This window comes from Pyxicephalus adspersus, chromosome 9, assembly GCF_032062135.1.
Source record: "Pyxicephalus adspersus chromosome 9, UCB_Pads_2.0, whole genome shotgun sequence".
NCBI lineage: Eukaryota > Metazoa > Chordata > Amphibia > Anura > Pyxicephalidae > Pyxicephalus > Pyxicephalus adspersus.
In genome coordinates, this window is record NC_092866.1 from 25894235 (window position 1) to 25914302 (window position 20068).

A 20068-nucleotide genomic window follows, 5' to 3' on the forward strand; every position below is an offset into this window, starting at 1 on the left:
GTTTTTAAACTGTTATAAACTGATACAAAAGCATGGTGTAACACATCTAGGGTACCAATCACTGCCTTTGTCAAAAGTAAATTCCTTTTTCGGTAAAGTATGTAAACTGTGATTATTGCAAAACTTTACTTTTTCCCCATCTCAGCAAACAGTTTTTAGAAGTTTGGTATAACAAAAGAAACCTTAAGAAACAGCATTTCTGAAAATAAACCTGACAAGGAAAATACAGTGTTATTGATCAACCCTGCACCAAAGCCATGGGATAGCGCACACAAAATAATAAATATTTACGTGTGCTCTATTTTAACTACAGGTTTATTGATCTTAACTGTTACTATGTCTTCGCTGTCCAAAACTCTACTGATTTTTTGATAAGTACTGCTCAAACTGAGTATTCTGGTTATAAGTTCATGCACCACATCTACCCCAATCCCCATTGTGCCCTTCTATTCCACCAAGGCATCCTTTGTCTCATTGTTCACCTACTTGGCCACCACTTTGCACACTGTGATGACCATCACCAACTTTAAATCTGTTATCTTAATATCCACTACAAGAGTAGGAAGAACACTGAATTATACTTAATATCCTTTTTCTCTGGTATCTGTTTTCACCTTGAAACCCTCCAACTTCTTGATATCTGGTGCCCTCCTCCATTATTACCATTGTAGCCTACAGTTTTAGAACCATAATCTTTAAAGCCCCCATCTTCCTAATGTGCACCATAACAACTGCCACCACCATGAGGGCCAATTTTTTCAGCCACACCAGCATTATGAGTGAGAAGATCAGATAGAGCAGAGATAGTTCCTTATCTGGTATGGCCCAAAGTGCCAGAAAATTTAACCTACAATAAAGGATTACTATGCCAAGAAATTGGCATTTGGCTAAAATAGTACGCCATCTAGGTGATGCCTGGTTTACCATTGAGTGCCATGTTGAGAGAGCTTTCAGTGCAGAATGTGGTATTGTCATTTCAAAACCTGTTCCTAATGCCAAAAAATAATTGCACCACCACCAACCACTAACAGCACAATTAGAGATAAACCAATCAGAAACATGTAATTAGACTACCTCGTGCTGTCCAAGGGTCCTAAAACTGAACAAAGAAGCAATTCATGGTATTTTTTCACTAAAATATTAATATTTAAACCTGAATTCCAGGGTGGCATTTTAAATGTAGCCATCAGATTTCTCATCTGATCAGACCTAATTTGATTCAACTTAAGAGTTAAGCGATTTCACTCACTGAGGAGCAAAATGTTTATTTTTTTGTGACTTTTGTAAGGAGTGTAAAGAAGAATTTGATTTAGGTGGCCTAGTGCTAAAGATTTAAATTTATATGGGTCAAGCAGCACAACTGTGTCTTTCGGCTGACACCCCCCCCCCCCCCCCCCAATTTGAGACAATGATTGTGGTTGAGGCTAGAGGCACACTGTTCCATGTTTATTGCATGCATATGCGTACGTGTGAATGGGCCCATATGATCTGCAATGTAATAATATAACCCAAATTGAGTTTGAATGTTAGGGAACCCCTGGGGGCCACTTTCATTAGGGTACTGTGCGCTGTGATGCCCCTTAAAGTTCACAAAACTTCAAGACTGCATTCAGACTGGCAGTGAGGTTGTAGTACGGTTACCCCTTCCTCATGCCATGGAACCCTGCCTAGGGGGAGACACTCAGTACCGCTTACTGCCGCCTGGAGTCACATCTGCAGACGCTGTGGTGCGAAGGACTGAGAGGCTGGCGTTTTCCTGTTACACAAAGCTGAACATTTACATTTTGTGGCCCTCAATGTCTCTGGAACAAAGGGATGTTAGCAACTGGTCCTGAAGATGTAGTAGTAAGAACATATAACCCTTGGCTATCTGACACATGTATTGCATTTCTCTGGAAGTATCCATTGCAGAGATTTTTGATTTGTCATCTCTTTTAGTTGGTGCATGCTAAGGTACTAGAAAGATTTCAATTTTATTTATTTTAAATTTAATCTATTCTAGTTTTAAACATACATCTTTAATGTTTGGCTGGCAAGTTTTATCCCAATGTCAACCTTGGCCCACAGATGAAAAAAGGTTGGGCATCACTGCCATAGAGCATACACAAGCATGTGCTGGCAACATGGTGTAGCTGTTGGTAATAGCATAATAGACCCTTAGGGTTTCCAGAAAATTGTGAGCATGATTTAAGGATCGTACAGGGCTATAAATTGAAGGAATTGCATCTTTCCCATGTTGCCTTCTAAGCCATATAAAATGTCAAGTTTTCCTTCTCTCTTGCCATTTTGGTGACTTTAAATTATTTTGTCACTCTTCTGAGACCAGAACAAGCTACCATAATTTATCTGCTATTGATGTAAAGGTGTTCAAATTCAAGATATCCAAAATACCAAGTGTTTAGACTACAGGAAGAACAGCCCTTTAAACAACAGTTTGCTCAAAAACCACTACCATATTGAGCAAAGATGGCTTTGCTGCTAGTCTTCCAGACCATTAGGATCTGAGCTAGACTAGCTGTTACTTCAAGATTTAGTTAGGGATCAGGTGCTTTCTGATTTGATGGAACAGGTAATAAAGTACATCTATAATGATGGAACAGGTAATAAAGTACATCTTTATTGTGGTGCAGGACCATAAATAAATAAGTGTAAGTAATTTATGTTGTACTTATTTTTGATGTGTTCACTCCATATGCTATATTGCACATACAACAAAATATTCATTGTCAGCGCTGCGTAATATGTTGGCGCTATATAAATCCTGTTTAATAATAATAATAATAAAATTGTCCTAGCAGTTGCCAATTGCTAAGTAGCTCCTGACTATTTTAATGTAGCATACCACATTGTTCCTCATCCCAGGGTCAACAGCTCTACTACCCACAGGCCTACTAGCCTTCACCCTCACGCATAGAGATTTGGAAGGCAGGGGCAGATTGTATCATCCTCCTACAGCTTCTGGTATAAAAGAACTGGGCTATGTTGATAAAGTGTGAAAGGGATCATACATGAGGAGTAGACAAATGTCTTGGGGTCACAGAGTAATAGTTTCATATTCTTTATAGACTTATCCTAGGCAGTGAAAAGGAACATTTTTGTTAGTTTTTAACATCCCTCAAAAAAAACCCTTTATACCTACCTATCCCCCACTGCCTGTTTCTAGAATTCAAGCTTTTTTGCAGAGCAAAGCCGCCAGCAGAATCCTCTCATCTGACTCAGTTCCTGGTATGCTCCTTAGATGGGATGGGGTGGGGGGTATTAATTACAACCAGCCTGGGGCTAAAAGTATTCATAATCCATTACAACTTAAGGACCCATAGCTTCAGCCTAAGACTTGTGATAGATTGTCACCGTCACTCTCTGCATGTCAAAGTAGTCTTTTCTAAACAGTTGATGAATGAAATTAATTATTATATCTATTAAATTGATTTTACTATTGATTTAGGTTGAATATATGCTTTAGCTAATGGATGACTGGTTCTCCTATCAGAGTAGTAGTAAGGCTGTTATCTTTGAGCTTTGACGGAGTTAGTTGAGATAACAGTAAAAATTAGGTTTCCATTAGGTGTAGTATTATGTTGATTCTATGATGTTTATTTAATGTAACAAGAATAATATATCGTTTTGGGGTTTGATTTGGTATCTGTTCAGAATTTCAGCTTAAAAGGGCCTGACTTGGGGCTAGTAGTCACATCTTCTGATTGTGTGCCATTGGGTTTCCACACGTGTGCTTTGCTTACTTCTGTCTTTAAATGTTTTACTTTGTAACCTTTGTTGTAGATAAACTCTCTAGATCATCTCACAGTGGACAGATGTATTCTTTTCCTTATCAGCTGGAGAAATTTTGCGGCCTTTCCTGAGGATCAGCTGTTTCCCTTTCTTGTGCACCACCAGACCTGGAGAACTAGGATGAACTATTGCGAGATTTGCTTACCAGTCTCTCCTTTTCTCTTGATCTGAGGGATCACTTGTGGGGGGTACGCTGACCAGAGACGCTAAGGTCCCTGTGCCAGTGAGATTTTATATATTGCTACCATTCTATTACCTTTTTGTTATTGTCATAAAAAATCTCATCACCCATTTAATTTTTTGATATATAAATCGTATAGCATTTTTAAAACATACATCTTAAATAAAATCAAAAAAATCATTTAAACCATATTGCAATTGTAATAAAAAAAATTCTCCCTTTTCTGCTTTTAAATTTTCCAAAGATAAAAAAAATCCAATCTGCTGGAAAATAACTGCTTGATTAAAACTTCTTAGCTTGAAAAGCAAGAATGTATTCACTATGCAGATAACTTCTGGAAAACTTTTTGGAAAACACTGGGACAATGCGGAATATGCAGAACGTGCACATGTCAGCATTTGTAAATTGTATGTAAACTCTAAGGATAAACTTCTCTTATTGTCTTCCTTTTGGTTGGCTAAACAAAACATTCAAATAATTTGATAATGTAACTCATTGGAAATGTCATAGGCAGGACTGACATTATGTGCTTGGAAGGTAGGAGCATTCTATATTTCTGGAGCATCAAGAGATATTTCTCTGTACTTATATATAAAACACAATGAAAAAGAGGGGATAGGCCGAGGACAAGTTACCGCCCATTTGGGACCTTGGTCAATCCAGTTAAATACTGGTGTGACTCAGATAAAGCTACAAAGGTGTAAAGTGACATTTCTGCACAAAAGGACACATATGAAAAAGGAGAATAAATTAAATGAAGAAGAAAGGAGGAGAGAGTTGAAAGAAAGGTGAAAGGGTAAGTGGGGCCATAGGAAAAAAAGTTTTGAGTGAATTTAAGTGAAAAAAGAACAGTAGAAAGGGAATACAAGTAGGGGATAATAAATGATGCACCAGAGAGCCCAGTGTACAGATGTAAGTTTGATTTGTAAATTACAATGATATATTGGGGGACCAATACGATCAGTTTCTGTTCTAATTTATATTTGAGATTCTGTCTACTGACATGGTTAATCCTAAACATCAAGGAAGGTTTAGTAAAGTTAATACACTGTTACACTGTTACTTTGTCATTTTCCTGTAAAATCACTAATTTTGTACATAGAACAGTATAATATGCATAGTTTTGCTTTGTTATAATTGTTTATTTTCCTTTCTTACAATGTTTATGGTTACCTTTGTTGTCTCCAAAATATAAAATAATGCACTGTATTAGGCAGTATTTAAAAAGTAGTGTGGTTTATGGTTGTTTGTCCACAAATCCATACTGGATTAGCAATAAATTTTTATACTAGTCTGTGCAGAATTTCAAGCCCTTTCAATAGGGACTAACACAGAGAAGAAATTACATTTGTTGTAATGCATATAATTAGTAGCCAAGACTTAAGTTAGCTATACCACAAACATGTCTGTGCATGCAAGCCTTAGGGTAATAGTGATAGAACTAACACGTAAAGGAATGAAAACCAGATCTTGTGTAAAACAAATGACCAGCTCTAAATAAATTGGATTTGATCTTTTGAAAAGAGCTACAGTTAAATTCCATGGAAATTCAATTTTGAAAAGTCTTTAAACTTTAAAAATAACATTGTAGTATGCATATAGATTAGACATTTTAGGGTTCACTTTTATGCATTGCCAGACTTTTTGCAGATAACATATACTTTAAATTAATACATTCTTAAAACCAGACTTACGGTAACCATTTCTTTGTCTGTTTTGGGCGACGTGTCTCCTGGAAACTTAATGATGGGTGAGGGTGCAGCATTGTTCTGGTGAAACAGATCAAAAAAATGGATATAAAAGGCACAAAGGTGAATCGCTTGTACAAACTTCATCCTTAGCTGGCTAGTGGCACAGCCCAGGTTATAGTACAAAGCGCTTTTCTAAAAGGTCTTGCGCCCCTAAATTGGTAACTCTTTATCTTGTCCTGACAGCAGCCCAACTTTGCAGTCTGATGAGTTTCTTTGTGTGGAACGTAATCCAGATGTACTGTACTTTGTGTAGCTAACTCAGGAGAAATTGGGAAACATGAGAGGAGGAGGGAAGCCAGATGTGGCTGGCAGGATGTTCTTAACCCCAGAGTTCCTGGTGTAAAGCATAGTGACTAAAAGTGACACAAAGGTTTTCTTTGTGGGTTGTTTTTTAAGCCTTTTTATCCGACAGCATTCAAACATGAACGAAGCTCGAACCTAATATTAAGCATACTGTACTAAAAAATTTGAATGACTACCGAATAAACAATAGGTAATATAAAGTGTAAATATGTGTGCTGGTATATTTCTTGCACTCCATAAACATTCAGAGACTAAACATTTATCATTCGAGTGTTTATTGATTTTTCTGATTTTTATACCTTTGTGAAACAGATATTAATTACATGATTCTCTGAGCCAAAAGAGCTTAAAATTATTATACCAGGAATGTCCTGGGTCAAACAGGGTAGCCTTTCTTTTGCCATCTCTTGGATAGATGGCCTAAAATAGAGGACTCAGTAGCTAACTTTATTCTGCTTTCAGCATCAGAAAACACATAGACATATTTTCAGTAAACACAAGCATAGGGTGCCCCTCTAAAGCAAAAGTCCCTTTGTCCCTTCAGTTTGTAACTATTACTTTTTTTTAAAAAATAGAAAAGGTAACTGGATCTCCAAAATAATGGCTCAACTTATTAAAGTCTGATGTCCCATAGTAGTTCATCAAAGAGGTAGGTGTTAGGCATCACCAAGGTTTATGTGAGTTTTGATTGACCCATATGAGGGCACGGCCTTCTTCGTAAAAAAAAAAAAAACAGCCACTGGTGATGTTCAGGCCACTTTCTCAGAAACAAACTGTACCATTTCACAGGTACAACAACCACTTTTTGTTGCAGTATCTCTATTACAGTAAGCACAGTGGGCCTGGTTTTTAAACCTCTCCAAGGCATTTCATCAATGAAGCCAGGTGATCTAGCAAACCTGAAATGGATTTCTTTAACCTGCTTGGCGGTCTGAATAATGAGTATTTTTAAATGTAACCCTTTTACATTTAAAAAAACTCATTATCTGTGTAGCCTGGCGTTGCCCGGCCAGCATCGCCAGGGGAAGCAGATGCCGGGCATCGCTGGAGGATGCCACTGGAACGTGGGAACCAGGTAGGACCTAAAAACTGCCTGGCAATTCGGGGTTACTGATTTTGGCATTAAAAATTAACCCCGAGCCACACTCAGGATTACGGTTAGGGAGGTTAAAGCCATTTGCTAGGAAATGTTTTGAATCCTGGACCAGATCCATTCTACGTTTGCTGGATCACCCAGCTTCACCTAATGAAAGTGGATTTTCTCCAGCCCTGAAGAGCTTTAATAAATCAGGCCCAATGAAATTTGGCTACATTCTCAGTAGACATAATTTACACAAAATTCAAATCTGAGGGGATTTTAATGACATCAATATTACAACAATTTTTTTTAACAATTTTTGTGAAAATATTTTTATAAAATGTTAAATGAACAGCATATATCAATAAATTGTGTTTTGCCAGAAATATTTTCCACATATACTTTAAACAAAACTTTATACAGCATATCAATTAAATAATTTAAAACCTGTCTCATAAATGTTTAGTCAAAGCATTTTGCAAATTTATGATCTGCTGCATCATAAAAAAGATGAGACAGGAACTATACAGATTCTAAAAATATAGTAACAAAAGTATGTCAACACTAATGAATAACAGTGGGTAACGCATTTTTTGTTGAGTTGAATCTTACACTTGATTTTTACTAATTTTCTGGTGGTGAATCCAGAAATGACCCCATTTTTTTTGCTATCTCATGCAGTTTTTACGATACAGGGTACCCTCCATTTTTGTCAAAAAACATAAAATTTTACATACAATGAAAAAATAACATACAATGAAATAATAACTTGAATGTACTCTTTATTTAAATTTCTTTTGTTCATACAAAGGATTTATTGTTACTCTATGACATTTTGAAAAATAATCGGGTAAGCGGTTAAGGTAAAAATTTACGCTTATAGCTTTTCCTGGAGTGTTCAGTGTTGGGACAATCCCACCAGATGCTCCAACAATAGTCAGCAATCATATGTACATCCCATCCACGCTGATACTGTCCTTCCATGACATTCAAATCTTGGTGGAATCGTTCACCTTGCTCCTCACTGACTGCACCAAGGTTATCTGGAAAGTTAAAAAGATGGCTATGCAGAAAATGCACCTTGATGCAACCAAGCGTTTTGTAGCTCTTCCATAAGTTTCTGTGTAAATATTTGTTCATGTGTTTCCAAGAAAGTCCTTGACAATGGCTTTGAATGATAATCAAGCATTCTTTTCAACTTCTGACATGACAGGATAGAAAATGTCAAAATTAGGTACTTGAAACAGTCTCCTTCAGTTGGCAAAGCTTTAACAAACTGCTTCACCAGACCCAGTTTCATGTGCAGGAGCGGGAATATAATATTCTTTTAATCAACAAGTGGCTCATGTAGAATGTTTGGATCACCTGGTTTTAGGGCAGATCTTGGAGGCCAATTCCTTTCCACCCAATGCCTCTCACAAGCTCTGCAGTCACACATGCACAGATAACAGTGACACTTAGTGTATCCGCGTTGCTGACCAAGAAGGAAGCATACCATTTTAAGGTCAACTCAGATGACCCAATTGTGTTGGTGATATTGCAACAACTCAAGGACTCTCTTTATGTCTGCATATTCTTCACAAAGAGAAACTGAATTGCCAGTTGGGACTGACCCAAATATATTGGAATTGTGAAGGAGGACACATTCTATGCTCTGCTTTGAGCTATCGATGAAAAGTCACCATTCAGTTGAGTTATAGATTGGAATTCCCAATTTCTCCATTAAACCAGCTGTGTTATGGCAATACACAAAGCCACTGTCAGTTCTAAAGTACTGCAGAAATTCAATTTCTCTGGTTCGAAAGTATGATACCTTTTTCATATAAATTTTTCTCATGCAGTCTTGATGCTAGGAGTTCTGAAGCCTTCATCGATAGTCACAAATCACATGCCAAATCACTCAACTCATGCTGATCAAATCCCTTTACTAACAAATCCTCTTCAATTTTAAACACTTCATCGTTGTTGTCACCTAGTTCATCACCATAATCATGTTTTTCGAGAGAGGGTAAAAACCGGCACTGGGATTTCATATGAATGAGCCACTGGGCGTATAGCCGATGGTAGACCAGGATACTCTGTTTTACATTTATTTTTTTTTGTTATATCCTGAAGTTTTCAGTATACAAAAGTAACAGTCACTGAAATGATTTCCTGGCTCTCCCCAAACCATAGGTATACCAAATGGCATCTTATCACGTGTTCCCTTTATCCACATCCGTAAACCCTCGACACACTTTGCACACCTTATGAGGGGCCCAAGACTTATCTTAATCACCAAGTTTAACTTTGAAATATGCCAAATAAGCTTGCTCTATAAATGTGCTGATGTTTGCCCTTTGACAGGGAATGGTGAAACTGCCACAGATATACCAAAATGAATCAGGCTTGTTTAGGCACTTACAACGAGAAACAGCAGAGCCAGACATGATCTGAAAGAAAGGAAATACGTGTGTAAGTAGAAAAATAAATTTTGCTTATTCACTACATAGAGCAGCGCACAACCTCTGACCACACTGTCTTACGTGTAAATGAATAGCCTATACAAATCCACACTACAATATTTGCATTAATATAAGCGGTAGAGGAAAAACCTGACATGATAGAAGAAAACTAACTGCACTTTCAGAATCAGCATACCTATTTTAGTGTAAATAAGTTTAAAAATTGAAGTCAACAAAAAATTGGTTCAAATTTATTCCCCAGTGTAATATTCAAACATACACACATGTTGACCCTACTGTATACCCTACTCTGCACTGTACAAGCCTGCCAGGTTTTCCTTCTTTGGTAGGTGCAGCGACATAGGTGTCATGAATTTTTATAGCAGAGTTTTCCAACTTGGAGGTGCTTTTGAGGAGTAGCAGCTTTGAATAGAATATACTATATATACTGATATTTGCTAAGAGAACAAACTGGCCCTTAAATCAAAAGAAACATGAAGACAGACAGGTTGAAGTCAGACCCCTTAAAGATAAATCACCTTGAATTCTGCTGAAGCTGACCCTGAAGAAAAATAATTTTTGCACTTGTAGATAACTTTATGTATGTATGTAGTTATTATATTACTATTTAATATTATAGTTATTATAGCTATTACACTTTATTTGTAATTGTGTTCCTTAAAAAAAAACAATTAATTTGAGATTTTTATCCTTTTGTCTTTTTTGCACTACACAGGAGAACCCCACTGTTAAAAAAGTAAATAAGTACCTTTTTAAATTAGCTACTTTTTACTTGACTAAATTTTAAGACTTGGTATTTTACATGTACTTTTTACTTGAGTGAAGTATTTTAGTACGCTTTCCATCTCTGGTCTGTAGTAGGGACAACAATATTGTGGTATAAAGTAGTTTAATAGGTTTTCATGAAAGCAAGTTTTGGTGAAATTCTGGTTTGTAAAAGTCATAGCATGGTTTAAAAGTTAAAGATTTTTATTACCCTGTTTCCCCGAATATAAGGCACTGTCTTATATTTTTTGAAATGCCAAAATATGCCCTAGGTCTTATTTTCAGGGGATGTCTCATTTTTCCATGAAGAAGACTACAGTACACATTTATTGTTGAAAGTCACTCATGATCACTCACAATCAATGGAACATGAGTGATCATGAGTGACTTTCAACAATAACTGTAGTCTTCTTCATGGAAAAATAAGACATCCCTTAAAAATAAGACCTAGGGCATATTTTGGCATTTAAAAAAATATAAGACAGTGCCTTATAATCAGGGAAACGGTAATACAATGTTTTAAAATGATCAAAAGAAATCCAACTTCTGCTGAATTTGGTGTTTCCATACAAACTACATATACAACATCCACATTACTGACTTGTGTTTGCTTCTATTCACAGATGTGCTTACTTCAGCATATAGGTTAAAAAGAAGTGAATATGTCACTGAAACATTCCCTGGCAAAGATTCGGCTACTGACACTGACACACATGGACCTGGAAGATTCTGCACCAGGGAATGTTTCAGTAAATATCAGACCCACTACTTTATAAATAAATCCTAATTTGTGCTATCTCTGGGTGTGAAAGCAATAGCTATTATCAAGTAAGATAGAATATGTGCATCAATACGCAAGGTAGAAACCACAAGATATAATACAAACATCCTAGAGCAGATGCCTACTGATGGGGAGCAAACAGACACAATCATTCCACAGGAGCGTAGAAGCATATAGCACACATTGGTAAAGAGTGACACATTGTGGTGACAATAAGAGGGGCTTAAAGAGGCATGATTTGGTAGAAGATCTTAGAAGCTAGGATAATACTCACTATATACACTACACATATATACCAGTCCTTGTACCCACAAAATATGCTTTATTATTATGCAACAAGCAAAAGTTTAACAGATGCATACAAACCTCAGCACAGTCCCTTACAAAACAAATTTCTTTACATAGGCTGTTTTTACTCACCTAAAATAGTCAGGGACTACTTATAAACATCAACTGCTAGGAGTATAAACTTTTCAGAGGTATAATATATTAGTAGTGTAGGGGCATGTATATGCATGAGTCAGGCAAGTTATTTGCCCAGCATATATAGTGCAGAAGCAAGGCATATGTAATGTGCAGCCAAGTATACAAAGTGCAAGGGATCAGGATTAGGGATGAGATTCAATGATGGACACCTTTCCTTTTTAATTGCTAGTCCTTTGATCAGTCACTCACTTTGCTATCTTTTTTCTTTTTATAGGTGATTTCATGTTTTTAAATTTGATTTGCTCACTCTTTTCCGCTGTCCCTTGAAACTGTTTTTTGTTTGTGTTTTTGAAGCTTTAAAAAATAGGCTTTTATTATAGATGAGGAACATTTCTGGGTTAATTGTATAGTGTTTTAATTCTAGGTTGCAAGGACCTTTCTTTTTATGTTTTAGGAACTTTAGGTTCTAGGAAATTTTGAGTTGTTTATGACCCTCTGTTCATTGGGCTGCTATAGTAAAAATAAAACTTAATCATGCGCTGTAAGCTGATTACTCCTATTCTCCTTAAATAGAAAATAACAAACAAATCTACCTGTGCCCTGGGTCATTTGAATTATTTGGCCTAGTGTTGTTCACACTATTCCACACCTTCCCTCAAACTCTTATCTAACAGACCTAAGTATGTCCTTTTATATATAGATAATAATTGGCCAGTGGCACCACAGTTGGATTGTAGCCACAATAGGCCTAAATGTGTCACAAAATACATATAGCTATGCTCCAAAAATGTAAAAATTAAGCTGCAGTATTTAGGAAAGTTAAACAAGAAATTGGCTATGTCATGCACAAAAAGACAGGATCACTAGGGGGCACTACGGCTTGCACGAAGGTGGTGTAAGCCCTGAGAAGGGCCATGCCGCAGAGTCTAAGCAGTACCCAGGTCTTCTCCAGAGCCTCTGATGGTGAGGACATTGCGCCGCTGGTTACTGTCAGGTTGCGGTCCTTGGGCACACCAAGGTGGGCAGAACACGGTACCAAATCACAAAGCAGAAGGATAGTCGAGGAAGACCGGGGTCGAGGCAGGCAGCAGGCAAGAGAGGTCAGGTCACATGCTAGGTGTGCTAGTGTCGGCTTTTCGTAGCAATGTTACTCTGAAAGAACTGATGACCTGCTACTTTTTCAAACTGCTAAACATTCAGAAAGAGGACATCTTATGCTTACAGGAAGGCAAAAATGGCGAGCACTACCTTACTTTACAACAAATTACTCATTGCAGTGCCCTATACAACACGTTACTTAAGCAAACAGACAACCTTGCCTTTTCTGGCTTAGAATTTGTGACATTGTACCAAGGAGGAGAAATAGATATCATCTTTCCAGTGCGTAATTCCTAAATGACCCATGAGAATATACATTTTTGCTTTCCAGATACTGTGATAAAGTACGTTTCATCCATAAAGTGGAAAATTTATTTGGAATCTGGAAGGGTAAATATAAATTTATAGGTACACTCAGGCCAGATCCAAGTGAGAGGGGAGGTGCTATGTACCCACCTGCAGCGTTTACTCTTGGGAAAGATAGATGCTACAATTTTTACACTGGTATGCCTACGTACTGTCAGGTCTGTAAAGAGTATTGGCACACCGTTGCAAATTGCCCCAAAAGGGCTTTCTGTAGGTGGTGCAAGCAAAGGACACTCTATGGATGAATGTCACAATGGTATTGTTTGTAATACCTGTGGTATATCTGGGCATAATTTCAGGAACTGTAGGAACTTATGCATGACATGATCGGAATGAAAAAAATGTTGTTGAAACTTTATATGACACTCTTTTAGGTAACTGGATCTTGGATATGTCCAACTCGAAGAGGGCACCGCCGTGGAGGATGTCCAAGGCGAGGAAGTGGCAGTTCCTGTTGCGTCTCAGGTAAACCAAGATGCTCCTGCAGTGGCAGAGGCTGCTGCAGTTGAGCAAGCCGGTGGGGAGGTCCTGCCATTGGCAGTAGCCCGGACCGATGGCCATCCCGATCCTGGCCAGTCTACTTTCTCAGGTAAATGTGTCACCATGTGAAAATATGTCAGCCCAAACAAAAGCCCTAATAACAGCTATATAGAAACCACCCTGAGGAGGAGGAGTCCTCTGGAAGGCTGGAGCCTTCAAGTAAACCTGCAGTGTGTGAGGAGGAAGAGGAGATGGATTTATCCACAGCCATAAAAAAAAAGGAAAGATGGGATTGAGACAAAAGTTGTTGACAAGCCATGTTGTAAGTGGAGCTACAAGAGTGGGCCTATGGAAGAGTCTGATCCAGCAATATTCATTCCATCTCCAGCTCCACAGATACGGAAAGCACCACCCTAACCGCTGACATTGCGACTTGCAGGACGTATATGGTCCAAATTTTATCAAGGGGATCCTGGCTACACATGGGGCACCTCCATAAGTAAGTCTGGGATAGACTTTCGTGTTCTGCAGCAAAAATTTGTCAGCCACCCAAATGTTGTTGCATGATAATATATTTTCTAACCATAAAAAGGTTAACAGTTACCATTGACCTGCCTATAATATCTAAGGGCCTAATAGTCTGGAAGTTAAATACCCAGCTTCTAGAGGCATATCTATGATGGAACAGATTAAAAGCATCAGGTGTGAAATAGCAAAAACTACTAAAAGGAAAGGGAAACAAATGATATACAACTCAAAAGTAGAACAATTGAAAAATGAGGTAAACTTTTCACGTTTTTTCTTTAACCACCTTGCAGTTAAGCCCGACCTTCGCTCGGGCAAAAAAAAACTGCAAGGATGGTTAAGCCGGAGCGTCTTATACGCCGAAAAATACGGTACTTCCCAAACTCTGTGTGGGAATATGTTGTTCTTCCTGATCTTTCCAAAAAAGCACATTTAACAACATAACAAGACCATGTAAGTTAATTTTTATATTTCTGCAACTTTTATCATTTTTATTAAATATATAACTAATGTAGCATATATATTATGCATAGCAAATCAATATGCATTTTACTGTTTACCTTTCTAGATGTCATCTTGTTGAAATGTTTGTATCTACCCTCACATCTTAATGACAACCCTAACATATATAAACCTTATATATATGTTTAATAATTTAGATGTAATAATTGCAAGTGTTTAATAATCGCCGCTACCCTTGAGAGGCCAAATAGGCCGAAATGCGTCAGGTACAACGGTCAGCATGACAAATACTAGTTTTCACAAGTTATTAATACGTATGGCGATTTATGTGCATAACGTGTTAGATGTCGCATGTATAGTACCCTTTAGGGCCAAAGTGACACTGTCTAGACTACAAGAATATATAGTGGTCTTTGTGAATGAATATAATTTGTATTGTTATATATGAATAATTATTACACAATGCATCACTTTTTTTGTGCCAAAAGCCCTGCTTTCTCTTGCTCTTTATTATTATACCATTTACAAGCCGAGACTATACAGGCATGAATGGCAACCAATGAATAGATCCTGCAAAGAACCACTTTCATTGGATAGCTTTTTTCCTCTTTTCGTTTGTATTTTCTCTCTAAATTCCTATCCCTTGGAGATGACCTACTTCCCCTTCAAGAAATTCATGCAATCTGATGCATCATTTTCCCCACTGGAACCCACACCACAAATGTTAGATGTTGACACTTCAGTGCTTGTTGCTGCTTTTGCATAGCCTCCTTGGTATTGTTTACAAGCACTGATTTACCATCTCTGCTCAACCAACTCTCTAACTTTTCCTGCAGCACATCACAATTGTTCAGAATTTTTACAGCCAGATTGCAAGGGTGTGGTGGGATTAGTGGAGGGAGAAGAAACATCAGATGCTGGCTGCATAGTGTCTGGTCTAAGTTTTGGGAGTAGGGTGATGCAGTCTTTAAAGATGCAGACTACTTTAAGTACTGTAGATAATATGGTTGTCATGGATCTGCCACAACTGTGGGGAAGTAGACCCTATGTGCAATCTGCACGTTTGGCGGAGGTATGAGCTGAGGCGCAGAGTCTAAGGAACCGCCCAGTGTTCACCAGAGCACCCCGAAAGGAGTGATGGACATTGCTGCGGACAGCACCCAGGTTGCGACCCTCAGACACACCCGTGCTGACAGCAGCTGAGTGCAGATAGAACCAAAGTGTAGAACCAAATTGCTGGACAATCTCGAAAACGGGAACAGGACCAGGTCAGGACAGGCGGCAAACAAAGTCAGAACAAGCCAGAGTCAGAACCAGGGAATCAGCACTCAGAAATAGACACAAGCTGGAGCCTCAAGTAAACACACCTATTCCAAAGGCAAGGAGTGTCAGTTTGAACACAGCTTATATAGTAAGGCTAACAGGCAGGCCAGGCAGGGACTGGATGAGCAGCTGCGGATAAACCAGCTGGAAAGGTTCGGCGATGCCTCTAACTCCAGAACCTGGACAGAGCAGCTAGAAGCAAGGTAAATGCAACCAACTACTGCTGATCTGACATATGTCTGGTGAACAACAAATACCAGATCAGCTGTGCTGCTGATCTGGGAAAGTACCCCCCCTCTTAGGACCCCTCCTCAGAAGGGATCCCCCCGGTTTCCTGGGAAACCGACTATGAAAGTCCTTCACCGGCAGAGGGGCATGAAGATCTGTGTGAGATACGCAACATCATTCTTCTGGACCATAGCCTCTCCAATGGACCAGATATTACAACTTGCCACAGAGCAGTCCAGAATCATTGATGGACTCTACTTCACAAACTCTTCCTCAGAATCCACCTGCACAGGAGCTGGAGGAGGGGATTTGCGAGAATAACGGTTGAGAATGAGCGGCTTCAGGAGAGACACATGAAAAGAGTTGGGAATCCGAAGACTGGAGAGCAGCCGCAACTTAAAGGTCACCTGCTTGATCTGCAATAAGACAGAGAAGGGTCCAATAAAATGGGGAGAAAGTTTTGGAGATGGGACCCGCAGATGTATATGCTTAGTAAACAACCAGACCTTATCTCCTGGTGCAAATCTAGGGGCAGGCCTCCTCTTTTATCTGCCTACTTCTTGTAGCGACGAGAGGATTTATGCAATGCCTTCTGAGCATCTTCCCTGACATTGTGGAAGCTGGCTCTGACTTCTGCGGTGCCTGGAACCTCTGAACCAGAAGGAATGGGAGGAGGTACTCTGGGGTGACACCCATAGGTCAGGAAGAAAGAGTTGAAATCAGTAGATTTGTTGACACCGCTAATATGAGCAAACTCAGCCCAAGGAAGTAATTCACTCCAATTGTCCTGCCTGGCTGATACATGGAGACGGAGAAAGTGTTCCAGGCACTGATTGACTCTTTCAGTCTGACCGTTAGACTGTGGATGGTAGGCAGAAGAGAAGTCCAGCTGAATCTCTAACAGATGAAAAAGAGCCCTCCAAAAACGAGATGTAAATTGAACTCCTCAATCTGAGACAATGCTGGAGGGAAGACCATGGAGGCGGAACAAATCCTGGAAGAAGATTTTAGCCAAAGCTGCAGCTGAGGGAAGCCCTTTCAATGGAATGAAATGAGCCATCTTGGAAAAATGATCCACTACAACCCAAATAACTGTGCAACCATTAGATGAAGGTAGGTCTGTGATAAAGTCCATGGAAATATGGGTCTAAGGACACTTAGGTACAGGCAGAGGAGAAAGTGGGCCAGATGGTAATTTTCTTGGAACTTTATTTTGAGCACATTTGGAGCAGGCGGCAATGAAGCCTTTAGCATCTTGACGCAAGTTTGGCCACCGATACAGGCGTGGGATAAAGTCAAAGGTTTTTCGCAGCCCTTGGTGACAGGCAACCTTGGAATTATGGCCCTATGCAAGGATAGGGGGACGGAGAGTCCTTTTTACAAAATGTGTACCAGGAGGAATGTCTTTCAAGCGTACAGGGGCAGCATAGAGAATTCGGGAAGGATCAATGATATGTGAAGGTTCTGGTTCAGTATCCTCAGAATCAAAGAAGCAAGACAAGGCATCTGCCTTAGTATTCTTGGTACCAGGGTGAAAGGTTAAGTGTAAATACAAATCTAGAGAAAATAGGGCCCAGCGAGCCTGCCATGGATAAAGTCTTTGGGCAGTTTGGAGGTACAGGAAGTTCTTGTGATCTGTGTAAATCGTAACAGGGAAGAGAGCTCCCTCAAGAAGATGACACCATTCCTCCAATGCAAGCTTCACAGCCAGTAACTCTCGATCCCCTATAGTATAATTCCTTTCAGCCGGCAAAACAACCTCATTAGGATTGCAGTTTGCTATAGGTGCCTTGCTGGGAGAGAACAGCTCCTACCCCCACAGCAGAGGCATCCACCTCAAGAAAGAATGGCTTACTTGGGTCAGGGTGCATTGTGAAGGCCTGCTTTAAGACCCCGAAGGCCTGAAAAGCCTCCTTAGGCCACACCTTGGAGTTGGCCCCCTTCATGGTGAGGACTGTGATGGGAGCCACAATGGAAGAATAATTCCTAATAAACTGCCGATAATAATTGGCAAAATTTTTGAATCGCTTTTAGCCCTTAATGTAATGGTCACTTCAGAACAGCGGAAACTTTTCCAGGGTCCATATGTAATCCCTGATTGGAAACAATATAGCCCAGAAAAGGCACTTCAGGGAGTTCAAAGAGACATTTATCCAATTTGGCATAAATATGTAATCCAGGTATACTTCAACACAAGTGTAGAGGAGGTCACAGAAAATGTCATTAACAAAGTTTTGAAATACTGCAGGGGCATTACAAAGCCCAAATGGCATGACCAGGTACTCATAATGACCATCCCGAGTGTTGAAAGTGGCCTTCCACCCATGCCCTTCTTTAATTCGGATGAGGTTGTAGGCTCCCCGCAGATCTAGCTTAGTGAAAACAGTGGCACCCTGGATGCAGTCAAAAAATTCTGAAATCAGAGGCAAAGGATATCGATTTTTAACCGTTATTTTGTTCAGGCCCCAGTAATCTACACAGGGATGCAGGGACCCATCCTTCTTACTGACAAAGAAGAAACCAGCGCCAGCAGGTGAGGTGGACTTGCGAATGAAACTCCTTTCGAGGTTCTCCTTAATATTTTCAGACATGGCCTGAGTTTCAGGTCTAGACGGGGGACAGACTTGGCCACGAGGAGGCGTAGTCCCAGGTAAGAGCTCAATGGAGCAGTCATAAGGGCTATGAGGGTCTCGGCCTTTAGCTTGGAGAAAACACAAAATCTTTGTAGGAATCAAGAAGGTCAGGCAAAGGTGCAGTCTCAGTCAGGCAAACAGAACATGCTGGTTTAATCCACTGAATACAGTGGTGAAAACAGCTAGAACTCCAGGACAGAATGTCTCCAGAAACCCAGTCTATCACTAGAGAGTGTAGGTGAAGCCATGGCATGCCTAGAAGGAGTTGGTTGACAAGCTTAGGCATTACCAGGAATTCCAAAGTTTAAAAATGGAGGAAACCTACCCGTAGTGGTCTTAAAATGAACGGGCTGAGGAATTACTGTACCATTGACCCATGAAATAGGATCAGGGCTACCAGCAGAATCCGGTGCTTGGAAACTACGCTCTGATCCATGAATGTGGCTGCGGCACTAGAATCCAGATAGGCCTCAGCCCAAATAGTCTGGTCAGGAAAGAAGAGCTGTGAATGTAACCTTTTTAGAGGGAGTGCTGAATGAAAGACCTAGGGAATCCTCCTTACCGATCTCTAGGGTGTTCCAAGAGGACAGGTATTTCTATAATGTCAATTACCTCCACAATACAAACATAAATTTTGTGCACAGCGGCGTGCACGCTCAGAGACTGGCAGTTTAGACAGATTAGTCTCCATATGTTCTGCTGAAGGTTCAGTAGCTTCTGGTGGGTTAACAACAGGGAAAGAAGCTTCTGGAAACTCTGCTGCACGTTCCTGGCGATGTTCCCAGAGGCATCAGTCAATTTTAAATGCCAGCTGCATGGCTGTATCTAGATTCTCAGGTGGAGGATAGTGCACAAGAGAGTCTTTTTCTTTTCTGACAGTCCTAGCCGGAACTGAGAATGGAGGGCGGCATCGTTCCACTGCGAATGAGCAGACCACCGGCGAAACTCCTCCCCGTTTTTGTGTCCGTGGTGCAGGAAACCAAGAGGAAATTTTGCAGATGCTGCCCGATCTGGATCATCATATAGCAGACCCAGTGCCAGTGCCCGGAAGAAGGAATCCACAAAAAAAAGGGCAGGGTTACCAAGTAGCAAACTGAAAGCCCAGGACTGAGGATCACCTTGCAGTAAAGACATTACAGGGCCAACTCGCTGTTCCTCAGAGCCAGAGGAGTGTGGATGAAGGCGAAAATAAAGTATTCTTGAAGTTAGAAAATGTCTTCTGGTCACCGGAAAAACGATCTGGCAAATTCATCTTTGGCTCAGATGCAGGAGAGATGGTAGCAGGAGCAACAGCAGGAGCTGGGGAAGGAGTAGCTGCAGCACTGCCCTGCAGGGAGGTCTGGAGATGCTAGAGATGATAAGTCCTGCACCACCTGCACAACTTGATCAGTCTTGGTCTCTTGATGTTCAATTC

The 20068-nt window shown here is 39.9% G+C and overlaps 1 protein-coding gene across 1 annotated transcript in view; it reads right to left on the minus strand.

Annotated features, from left to right (window-relative positions):
* MMP2 (matrix metallopeptidase 2) overlaps nt 1-5959 on the minus strand; it is a 59645-nt gene extending 53686 nt beyond the window's left edge. The window contains exon 1 of the mRNA XM_072422956.1: nt 5665-5959. Coding sequence (XP_072279057.1) covers nt 5665-5805 — 141 coding nt within the window. The 5' untranslated portion in view covers nt 5806-5959. The remainder of the gene's footprint in view (nt 1-5664) is intronic.
* Between the last annotated feature and the right edge of the window lie 14109 nt (nt 5960-20068).